The 12446-nt window shown below is 43.6% G+C and overlaps 1 protein-coding gene across 1 annotated transcript in view; it reads left to right on the top strand.

Annotated features, from left to right (window-relative positions):
• The window catches only part of DNAH6 (dynein axonemal heavy chain 6), a 204400-nt gene that overhangs the window by 99520 nt on the left and 92434 nt on the right, over nt 1–12446 (top strand). Inside the window, exons 21-25 of the mRNA XM_019518206.1 lie at nt 1426–1606; nt 4210–4389; nt 5611–5844; nt 6362–6497; nt 7655–7830. Of these exons, the coding sequence (XP_019373751.1) occupies nt 1426–1606; nt 4210–4389; nt 5611–5844; nt 6362–6497; nt 7655–7830 (907 nt within the window). The remainder of the gene's footprint in view (nt 1–1425; nt 1607–4209; nt 4390–5610; nt 5845–6361; nt 6498–7654; nt 7831–12446) is intronic.

Genomic DNA, 12446 nt, shown 5'->3' with positions numbered 1-12446 from the left:
CCACATCCCTCTTGAAGTGCGGCGCCCAGAACTGGACGCAGTACTCCAACTGCGGCCTGACCAGTGCCGCATAAAGTGGGAGGATCACCTCTCTGGACCTGCTCGAGATGCATCTGTGGATGCAGGACAAGGTACGGTTGGCCTTCCTGACTGCATCCCCACACTGCTGACCCATGTTCATCTTGGAGTCAATGATGACTCCAGGGTCCTTTTCCGCCTCCGTGCTGACAAGGGGGGAGTTCCCTAACCTGTAGGTATGGTGCCGGTTGTTCCTCCCCAGGTGCATCACCTTGCACTTGTCTGTGTTGAAACCCATCCTATTCTCATCCACCCACCCTTGTAACCTGTCTAGGTCTGGTTGTAGCCTGCTTCTTCCTTCTAATGTCCCCACGTCCCCCCACATCTTAGTGTCATCAGCAAATTTGAACAGGTGCTTTTCACCCCCTCGTCCAAATCACTGATGAAGATGTTGAACAGTGCGGGCCCGAGGACCAAGCCCTGCGGGACCCCACTGCCCACGTCCTTCCGAGTTGAGAAGGACCCATCCACTACCACCCTCTGGGTGCGGCCCTCCAGCCAGTTGGCAACCCATTTGACTGTGTGGGTGTCTACGCCACAGCCTCCCATTTTCTTAATGAGAATGGGGTGAGAGACAGTGTCATAAGCCTTCCGGAAGTCCAGGAAGACTATGTCCACTGCTACCCCTGCATCTAATGATCTGGTGATCAGATCGTAAAAGGCCACTAGGTTGGTCTGACAGGACCTGCCACTGATGAACCCATGTTGGTTGCCCCTAAGCATGCAGTCCCCTGCTGGCCCCTCCTGGATGTGTGCCAGAATAATTTTCTCGAACAATGTTAAACAATGTTTACCTCCCAAAGCTAACACAAACCAAGGCATTTGCTTCATTCTTAGAACAGAAAGTATCATGGTGAAGAGTTAACAAAAAATGATGTTTTAACTTCTATTGCAGAATTTTCCTACTTACAAACAAGTTAGATAAGTCTATTGCTATCTTCCACCTTTGCTATTGTAATAGCTTTATCTTCCCCTACAAACTTAAGGGATGCACACACTTTTCACATCAGAACACTAGATCCCTCAGTCCAGCTAACCTGTACTTAGAGTAGTGTCAGGGCTTCTATAAGTTGTCCTGTGTGAATGGGAATTACATACTGTTTTCACCCACAGCCTGCCCAGTAACATACTCCACCCAGAGTTGTATGCTATGTCATGCGAATCCACAGTGTCCTGTCAGCTGGGAATCTGGCCTGTCCCTTTGTACCACTGGAATTGCTGGTCAGGATCTGATCCTAGGCTGTTTGGAAAGGTTTATGAGAATAGACTGCAGTAGGAAACAAAAAGAAGGCAAGAGCAAGAGAGGTGGAAGAGCTGTCAATCAAAAACTTGAACTTTTTTTCCTAGTGACGTTGTGCGACTGGAGAAACCTGATCTTGAGAATCAAAGAACCCAGCTCATTGTACGAATCAATTCTGATAAAAATCAACTGAAGGCCATTGAAGACAAAATTCTGAAAATGTTGTTTACTTCTCAGGGAAACATATTGGACAATGAAGAACTCATCAACACACTGCAGGAATCAAAGGCAGGAGACATAATTACAATGCCTTGTTGCAATTTAAAAATGACTTATCTAACTGTATAGAAAGTTCCAGAGGGAATGGATTGTCACATTTATATTTCCTCTTTATAGATTTACTTCTACAGATTGGAATAACAGACTGACCTTTTAAAACCCAGATCTATTTAATACAGTTAGACTAGCTTAGGGGGTCACAAGTCCCAATATAACCCCATTTTGAAAGTCCAAATTAATTACTTTCATTCATTTCCAATCAATGGATTTTGTTAATGTTTTGAAAACATTTCAGTATTGTGGATGAGAGAGGCAGCATATACTAGGGCTGTGCGAAACTTCAGTCCTGATTTGATTCAGTGGAGATTCGGCCCAATTTGGTGGCCAAATCTCCAAATCTGATTCAAATCAGACGACCCTCTCCAAATTAAACTGGAACCCTTCGAATTGATTCGGAGAGATTTGGAAAGATTCAGTAATTTGGACATAGACAAGGCTTTAAATGTTCCTTTTACATACCTCTAGGTAGCAGGGGCTTGTGAGTGCTGCAGTGCTGGGTGCATGGAGTGTTCCACAGAAGCATGGGGGGCTTCTCAGCGCACTCGGCAGCAGACCCAGAAGTGGACCGGAAGCACTTCTGGTCCACTTTTGGGTCTGCTGGGGATTGCACTGGGGGTTCCCCCTACGCCTCCCCGGCTCAGCGACTAGTGCGTCCTGGGTCTGACACCTGGGGTCCCCCTGTGGCTGATTGCCATTGGGGGGGGCAGCGCATTCCCTGGTAGACCTGGAAGTGGACTGTAAGTACTTCCAGTCCACTTCTGGGTTCACCGCCAAGCATGTGGAGGACCCCCCACACTCCTGTGGGATACTTCAGGCAGCCCAGCATTGCAGCGATCACGAACCGCACCTGCTGCCTCAAGGTATGTAGAAAAAACGTTTAAAGCTGTGTCTGTGTCGGAATTGCTGATTCTCCAAATCAGCATCGAATTTCCAGATTCAGATTTGGCAGAATACAATCAGGGACAGTGATCTAAATCAATGAATTGAATCACTTTCCCTGATTTGGGCCAAATCCAAATTTGAATCAAATAGGGCCCACTTTGCACATCTCTAGTATACACCCCCTCCAAAAGTCCTTGCTTGCTTGTTGCTCGTATAAAAAGTCTTCTGCTACTGTAGCTGGCATTTAAAAAGTCAGCATTTGCCAAAATTTGCACAGATTGGTATACAAAATACCACAGTTTCTTCCAGGGAATAGATGTTTAACTGTGTGGGAGGTGTTGATAAAAGCTAACATGGACTGGTAGCTACTCTAAATCTGACCCATGCTTTTGTTTTATTTAAATTTTCATCGTAATAATTATTCAGTGGTTTCATTTTGGTCAATGAGGCTACATTCTGTCACATGTGCTCATGCTGGCTTGTATTTTATTTCCCTGGGGTTAGTAGAATACACATCTAAATGCCCACCAACAAAGATAGGGCTACAGATTCTGGCCAAATGGGAATCTGGCCTAATGGCAATCTCAGCTTGGTATGGAATGAGCCATTCAGTGGACATGTCTATACAAGATGCTTCAAGCACAGTAGACTAATTCTACTGTGTATTAGCATGACTGGCAAAACCCATAATAATGCCCAGTAAAATTAGTCTACCGTACCTTATTTAGCATCACAAAAAAAATGTGCACAGGCACTAATGTGCAGTAGTGCTGATTATGGTGCATTAACTTTAGTACCTGTAATTACAGGTACTAAACTTAAGGCACCATAATTATGGCACATTAATGAATGTGTAGGTGTGCCCAGAATGAACTACCATTTTGTTCTTAAAAGCGGTCTTTGTAGGTCAGGACTGAGACCAACAGGACAGTGGTGAATCTCTCAAAAGTTAATAAATTAAGCTGACACAAGTAAAAGCCAGAGAATCAGACCCTGCAGTTACTTGTTATTTGCATTTAGAATTTTGGGACAGATTTTTACAGGTGTGTGCAAATACTAAGCTTAGCATCTGGTCTTAATTTTAAGTATTCAGCATTTAGACTATTATTCCAACATAAATTTAAGCAAGCCCTTTGTTTCCCATTCCCTCTAAATCCCCAAAACCACTCAGAATAATGATGTTGTCTTGGCTTGTGTACAGCGATAATCTTTAGTTATTTTTCAGATATTCTAAACACATTTTTACTTTGGGGTTTTTTTTACTCAGAATTTTTAACGTAGAAAGTCTCAGAGTTTCCTGTTCTCCAGAAGTAGTACTTATGCTAAAAACCTGTTTCCTGTTCTTGGGTGTAAACTCATACTGTTCATCATCAAAATTCACAAAATGCAGTTCAGTACCACTGATTGGTTTAAATACTGTAAACTATCAAAGGTACCATTATTTTCCCCAAAAGTATATAGTGTCTGGCATTATAGACAGAGACATTCCTGGACCCAGAGCTTCCTACTTGCAGCAGATTAAAAAGAGGTATGGAGAACTTTTATGGAATGGTATGAAGTGACATTCACATGTTTTTGGAGTTCATGCAACCACTAGTGCTGTTATAGTGTTTCCAGCCCTCATTTTCAGAAATATGTTTCTCAAATACCTTTGAAAACATTTGTTCCAGGTTACCTCTGGTGCCATTAAATCAAGACTGCAAGAAGCAGAAACAACTGAGGAGAAGATAAATGCAGCACGTGAAAAATACCGCCCTGTTGCCACTCGTGGATCTGTCATGTACTTTGTAATTGCCAGCTTGTCAGAGATAGATCCTATGTATCAATTTTCCTTAAAATATTTTAAGCAGGTTGGTTTAATTTTTCTTATAGGTAAACATTATTACTAAGATAAGCATAAAACAATTAAATGGATGTGTACAGATATGATTTTACAATCACTATCTGAAACACTGGCAGCAAAAATATTAGGCCCCTATTCCAAAAGGAGGGTGTGTCATAAACCTCTGGTAATAGTGTAATAAGCATAAACCAAACTAACTAAGGTGATGGTGATTTATTACATTGAGAGAAAATCCATTGTTTCTCATTTGATTATGATATGGTTAGAAAATTAGTAGTTACAAAACTCCCAAGCATTGTACCAAATACTGATTTTAGGCATATATCGGCATATTTATTTGTATCCAAGACAAAATTCTTTCCCCAATTTAACATGGGGAAAAAAGTCCCCTTGTCTTTGATTTGAGTACAAGATGATGAGGGGGCAGGTGGCTGCTGTGGGTCTGGCCCTGGCATGTCAGAGCCAGAGCCACAGTCGCAGCCAGAGCTGCCGTGTTTCCCTGCACTTGCCTCCTATGGTCTTTTGTCTTAAATTCAGAGTCATCATGGATTTTGTTAAATGTGGTACATTTACTAGTTTAAAGAAAAGCTGACTATTTTTTCGAATGCTATTGTTGCCACTGAAGTCAACAGACTTAACTTACTGCTGAGCAGTAAGCAGATCACTTTTTGATTTGGCACTTAAGTAACCAAGTTTTATAATATTTGATATAAACAATTTTTAAAGGTCACACTAGAAATCTTCAGAAGAACCCAGATCTTGTTATTTTCATACTCATTTATTGAGCATGATGGCCATAAAAGGATGCAACTCTTTAACTTATTTTTCTGGTTTGATGGTTCTGCCATAGTGGGATGCAGAACACTGGTATCCTGCAGAGCATTTCCCTGCAGTCCACAGCACCTTGTGTATCATAGTAGTGAATAATTCCATGTCATAGCAAAATCGGAGCATAGTACAGTGCAAAATCAGAACATAATAGGCTCGTACAGCTTATCCTCTTGTTCGCTTCATAATTCCATGAATTACTGCTGTTGTAGAAATGTGAAATTAATGGAAGGTTGAGACTAAACACAGCCTATAAGAGAACTGCCGGCTTAAAAAGTAGCATACAATATGAACAGGTTTGAGAACTACATTTCTAGTCAGTTGTGTGAATTACTTAAAGTACACCCATTATTAACTATTAATAACCAACTCATCTAAGCTATTATTTTTTCCTCTGCAGTTATTTAATACAACCATTGAGACATCTGAAAAGAATGATAATCTGCAGCAGCGCCTAGCAATACTGCTCAATCAGACTCTGTATGCAACTTACATAAATGTATCTCGGGGCCTTTTTGAGGAACACAAACTCATCTACAGCTTTATGCTGTGTATTGAAATCATGCGACAGAGGGAGGAACTTACAGATGCAGAATGGAATTTTTTCCTCCGCGGAGCTGCTGGCTTAGACAAGGTGCGCTTCGCGCAGATTTATGACAAACAAAACTCTAAATCATTCTAGATTTTTGATTGAAAAAAGCGATGAGTAGATAGTGAGAGGAAGCTGTCTGTGTGACTGGTGACATATTCTTCCAACTTGCAAAACAGCTAATTCTTAGAAAATATTTGAGATAATTTTTTTTAGGTATTTTTCACTTATTGGCCCAGTCCAGGAAAGCATTCTTATTCAGCGCAGTATTTTATGCTAAAGGCTGTCAGTCATGCCTATCAATGGGACATAAAATATGCATAAAGTTGAGTGTGTGCTTAACTGATATCCTGAAAAAAGCACTAGGGGGTAGCTTTTACATTAATATGTAACATTAATATGTAAGCATATGTTTGAATGCTTTTCTGAATGGAGTAATTATTAAATTGATTATTTTGCAGCTGTCTTGCATTGAATAGTAAAATGTCTTCATATTTTTTTAATTTTTATGTTTCCTTTTTTGTCTTATATATTTTCACTGAGCCTTTTATCTGTCCAACAGGAACGGCCATCTAAGCCTAATGTTCCCTGGCTTGAAGACACCATGTGGTATATGTGCTGTGACTTAGAGGAAATGCTCCCATGTTTTAAAGGCCTTCAAAAGGAAATACTTTCCAGGCACATTTTCATTAAAATAGGTAATTTGATAAAAAATTAAGAATGTCTCTTAGAAAGGCCTGTTCCTTTACCCCATGCTTTTCTTTCAAAGACTATCTTCTACATGGTTTCTGCTTGTATTTTATCTAATCTTTTTTTAACAACATCATCAATAGTGACTCCTTCAGAAGTAACTTAGTCAAACTTCTAACACGCTTGTTATTGGTATAATGCCTTTTCTCCTTTTGTATAACTGCTTTTTTTCCCCATTGCTCTCATTCCTGCCCTTACCGATTTGGAGGGGGTTTGCCATCATGCCTCATTGGGTTGTATGGAGAGGAGGTCTCCTTCTCTTCCAAAGCTTCAAGATGGCAGTGGGGATGAGGAGGAGGTAGGGAGTAAATGTTCCTATCTGCTTTGGTGGGGGTGGGCAGCACAGTCTCCCTTCTGGGAGCAGCAGACATAGATTTTAGATTTTTCCTTCTCAGAGGAGCAGGAAAGAGTCTCCTCCCTTCAGGAGCAGCAGAGAAGGCAGCTGGAGTCCTCTCAATCTCTCTCCCTCTCTCCCAGCAAGGCATATGCAGTAACAAAGGGACATGTTGTCTCTACAAATGAAATGTATAATAACAGCCTTCAACCATCTGAAGGGTGGTTCCAAAGAAGATGGAGCTAGACTGTTCTCAGTGATGGTAGACAATGTTGCATGGGTTGACTGCAGCTACCATAGCATTCCACTGACATACATGTACACTGGCAGGGCCAACAGGTCAGATGATCTGATGAGCACTTGCAGTCAGGTTACCTTTTCAAGTTTTTCTTGTAATCACAAGGAAGAGAAATCTCTCCCTCTCTCTCTTTCTCTGTCTCTCTCTTTCTCTCTCTCTCTCTCCATCCTTTTTTAAAAAAAATTAAAGCTCAGGGCCTGACATCATTGTGTGACCTCAGGAGTGGAAACTCTAGACATTGGGCTTACAGTATCTCTGCCTCAGTCCAGTCCTATAAATCTTATAGTCCAAGACAGTCCTGTAACAGGGCACACAGTCACCATGACTGTGTGCAAAGGGATTTGAGGCCAAAAGTATGAATAATTAAGCTGCTGCCTTTTAAATTTTTCATCTTCAATATCTTAATATTGTGAACTATTTCTTCATGGTGAGTTATAAATTAATGACACTGCTAATAACTCTGTCATTTTTAGGGTGCCTTGATATTCACATTAACCCAGAAGCTTGGGAAGGCTATGATTCTGAGCTTTCATATCATTCAGGCCAAGTTGAAGAAGAAAAAAAGGAAGGCTTAACAAAAGGTCCCTGGGACACAAGGCTGAGCATGTTTCAGAAACTGATTATTGTGAAATGTTTTATGGAAGAAAAGGTATGTTTTTCACTGAAATCCAACTGTGCAATAATTTTATTCCACTTGAAAGCTTGCAAGAATTGAATTTGTAGGATAGTTTGCTTTAAACTAAAATGTGTTATTTGGCCATGAGCTCAGGAGGAGCTGAAGGACCTTTCCAAAGGAAGGAAACAGTAGGCTGGCCTGCCTCTTTCCCTGTAGAACAATATGAGTGGCATTCTGTTACTTTTCTGGTCATTTAAGTGTCTAGATTTAGTCATCTATATCAGTGGTGTCAAACTAATCTGGCTTCAGGGGCCCCATCAGGCCCACAGATTGGCCCCCCAATGTTGGATTGAGTATGTGCCCTGGAGCAAATGCCATGTGCCATGCATGTCCCAAAGTGTCCAGTCCAGGGCAGCACCACATGCAGCATCTGTTCCAGGACAATGCTGCATGCCACACCTGCCCCAGCCACTCTGGGACCATGCCGCACACAGCACCTGTTTCAGCACAGATCCACTCCATTTCACATCCAGCACTGTGTCCTGGATCGGCTGGGGCAGGCACTGCATGCACTGCAGTGTCCATGCTGGGTGGTCTGGAACTGCACCAGCTGCTCTGGGGCCACACAATCCATGCTGCCCACTCCAGGAGTGCACCGTCTACTCTGGGACCACACTGGCTGCTCCAGCACCACTTCAGGATGTGTATTAGATCTGGCATGGAGCAGACACATGGTCTCAGAGTGGCTGGAATGGACAATACTTGCTGCCTGTGAGTCAACTTCAAGACCCACAGGCAGTAGCAGGAACTGGATGATAGAGTTCCACAGGCCATTTCTTTGACACCCCTAATCTATTTGACATTTTTGGCACTTGCACACAAGTAGGAATTCTGTTTCTGGCTGCATAGCCCTGTGCATGTAGATCAGTACTCAGACTTTGTAGGATCAAGGTACCCCTCCTTAGGCGTAAGGCACCACTCGGAAATTGATAACTTGTGTTTTTCATTCATTTTTTAACTACAGAAAAATAATAAGACAATCCCTCTATTGCAAAGAACTCAAAGACTGCAACTCAGTGTTTTTAACACTGGATTCCTGTTTGAAATCTCTGGGCTTATCTTGTGAATCATGTTTGCATATCTAACAGTCCTAATGTTATGTGCTACTGCAGTACCCTTGATAGGATTTCAAGGAACCCCAGAGTGTCACAGCACCATGGTTGAGAATCACTGATATAAATGGAACTTAATTATATTACCAGGGAAGGGTATAAAAGTATCACAGTGGCATGCAGGGAGAAAACGAGGAAGGCTGAGGCACGATTTGAGATGAAAGTGGCAAGGGCTATAAAAGGCAACAGAAAGGGATTCTACACCTCTGTTAGTGTAAGAGGAAGATCAAAGGAACTGTAGGTCTCTTATGGAATGAAGAATGCAATCTAGTGACGAATGATATACAGAAGGCTGAAGTATTTAATGCCTTTTTTACTTTAGTGTTCGTGAATAAATCTGCTACCAGATGACAAGCAAAGATTAGGAAGGCAACAAACAGCCTAAGTAGTGGAAACACAGGTTAGGGATTACTTAGAGAAGTTAGATGCTTTCAAGTCAGCAGAGCCAGACGGGATGCGCTCTAGAGTGATGAAGAAATTGTCTAAGGTACTTTCAGAGCTGTTGACTATAATCTTCTTGAATATGTGGAAGCCAGGTGAGGGCCCAGATAATTGGAAAAGAACAAATATAGTGCCCATTTTTAAGAAAGGGAAGATGGAGATTGCAAGGAATTACAGAGCAGTTAGTCTGAACTCAGTACCTGGACAGATCATGAAGCAGGTCCTCAAGGAATTTATTTCAAAGCACCCAGAGGAGAACAAGGTAATCAGTAATAGCCAGCATGATTAACCAAGAGTAAGTCATATCTAACAAACTTGATTTTCTACTGTGATACTTAGAGACACACCGATACATTGGTCCAATATTGGATTGGGAACAATATAAAGAAAATTGATTGTATCAGAAATTGGCCAGATGTGGCTAATAATTTGGCTGATAAATGCCCGTGCATGCACACAGCTGCAGAGCAGCATGTAGGAAGTGAGGAGCACAGCATGACAGCTTAGAGAGGAGCACAGCCTGACAGCGAGGAGGCAGCAATGAGCACAGCCTGGCAGGGGCTGAGGCAAGCATTGCCCAGACAGGGCTGGGTGGGCACAGGACAGAGCCACAGCTCATCTGGGGGCACAGGGGGGGAGGGGGTCAAGGGGAGGAGCTCCTGCTGCTGCACGCCACTCCTGCTGCTGCACACCAAGCTGGGCAGAGTAGTAGATATGCTGGAGGGTTCAGAGAGACCTAGACAAATTGGAGGATTGGACCGAAAGAAATCTCACGAAGCTCAATAAGGAGAAGTGCAAAGCCCTGCACTTAGGATGGAACAATCCCATGTACCGGTACAGGCTGGGGGCCAACTAGCTGGGCAGCAGCTCTGCAGAAAAGGACCTGGGGGTTACAGTGGACAATAAACTGAATATGAGCCAACAGTTTGGCATTGTTGCAAAAGAGGCTAGCAACATACTGGGCTGCCTTAGTAGGAGCGCTGTCAGGAGACGGAGGGAAGAAGTTCTTCCCCTCTATTTGGCACTGGTGAAGCCACATCTGGAGTCCTATGTCCAGGTTTGGGCCCCCCACTACAGAAAGGATGTAGGTAAATTGGAGAGAGTTCAGCAGAGGGCAGTTAAAATGGTTAGAGGGCCTGGGGAACATGTCTTCCTAGGAGAGGCTGAGGGAACTGGGTTTATTTAGTTTGGAGAAGAGAAGACTGAGAGGGGGCTTAATAGCAGCTTTCAGCTACCTGAAGGGTGGTTCCAAAGCAGATGGAGCTAGACTATTGTCAGTGCTGGCAGATAACAGGAGAAGGAGAAATGGTCTCAAGTTGCAGTAAGGGAAATTTAGATTAGATATTAGGAAAAACTTTCTCACTAGGAGGGTGGCAAACCACTGGCACAAGTTAACCAAAGAGGTTGTGGAATCTCCATCCTTAGAAGTTTTTAAGACTTGGGTAGACAAAGCCTTGGCTGGGATGATCTAGTTAAGGATGGTCCTGCTTTGAGCAGGGGCTTGGACTAGATGACCTCCTGACATTCCAACCCTAATTTTCTATGATTCTCTGAAAGGAAGTGGTTGGGCTTGGGATAGATAAGCCCAGTGCCTGAACCCAGATGGGCAGTCTGGCTCCGCGTGTTACAGAGAAAGGAGCTCCGGAGGAGAGGGGGTGCAGGAGACAGACTGGCAGACACCCAAGCTACCTGGGAGGGCATGAAGGAGAGTGCTAAGGGAGGAGGAAGTATGGCTTTAACTCAGCATTGTGCTGCACTTTTGTTTGGAGGTGTTTTGCTTGTATTTATGTTGCATTTAAGGTTGACCAAAGGACCAGGTTGTGGCTGAAGGGGAGGATAGAAGCCACAGAGGGATGCCTGGCTTCCATCTTGATAGCAGCCTAGCCTGGGGTCTGAGTTCCAGAGATACCCAGACTGGTACAGAGCTATGAGTTAGGCCAAGGCTGGGAGGGCTAAGGCCACACATAGTGAAGGCGGCTTGGCCTGGGTTCAGGAACCCAGAATACTGAGGGCTGATATGGAGCAACAGCAGCCATCTTGGAACCAGGGGCCCAGGCAGCTGATGGAGTTAGGCCAAGGCCAGGAGGGTTAAGGCCATGATAGTGAGGTTAAAGCCAGGGAAGAGCTGAAACCTGAACAGGCGTAGGCTAAGAGGACTAAAGCTTGTTGAAATGGGCTGAAGCCCAAAAGGGGCAGAAGCTAAACGAGGGGCCCAGCAAGAAGCAAGAGTCTTGCCAGAGCCAGGGTCCCAGCAGGCTGAGTGGACCGTGACAGACAGGGCCAGGGTACCCAGTGGATGGAACCCAAAGTAACACCTGTAAGGCATGGTAATGTCTGCAGGGGAGGTTGGAGTCCCCTTAAGGCAACTTGTTCCCTGAGCCACTGGTTGAGCCAGGAGAGCCACAATTTAGTGCCTGAGGGGCAAGACTAGGGCCAGCTGGGCAGGGGAAGTACCAGCTGGCTAAGATAAACTGAGGCTCACTCTGGGACTGTGGGCAACCTTCCTAAACACTGTAAGTTCCATCAAGATATTGCATGTGACGTCAAAAGGCAAGGTAGTCAAAGGAGCTGGAGTGGGGCCAAAGTCACTTGGGCACCAGAGGGTGTCCCACCCCTGAGGGCCAGGTCCCACTACAGGGACATGTGATATACCTTGACTTTAGCAAGGCTTTAGAGACCATCACCCACAACATTCTCATGAATATGCTAAAATAATAACGGAGTAGATGACGGTACTGTAAGGTTAGTACATAACTGGTTGGATCGTTGTGTTCAAGGAGTAGTCATCAAGGTTCAGTGTTTAATTGGGAGGATGTGTCAAGTGGCTTTTCTCAGGGGTCTGTTATTGGTCCAGTGATTATATTAAACAATAAAAATGATCTGGATGATGACGTGCATGCTTAGCAAATTTGCAGAGGACACCAGTTTGGGTGTAGTTGCAGTCATTCTAGAGGGTATGTCTAGGATCCAGGGTGAACTTATCAATCAAATAAAATTCAACAAGTACAAGGGCCAAGTCCTGCACTTACAACAGAA

Source organism: Gavialis gangeticus, unplaced genomic scaffold, assembly GCF_001723915.1.
Source record: "Gavialis gangeticus isolate Ggan-Ray unplaced genomic scaffold, GavGan_comp1, whole genome shotgun sequence".
Lineage (NCBI taxonomy): Eukaryota > Metazoa > Chordata > Crocodylia > Gavialidae > Gavialis > Gavialis gangeticus.
The sequence above is the reverse complement of the archived record's forward strand: the minus strand, read 5'-3'. Positions and strand labels throughout refer to the sequence as shown.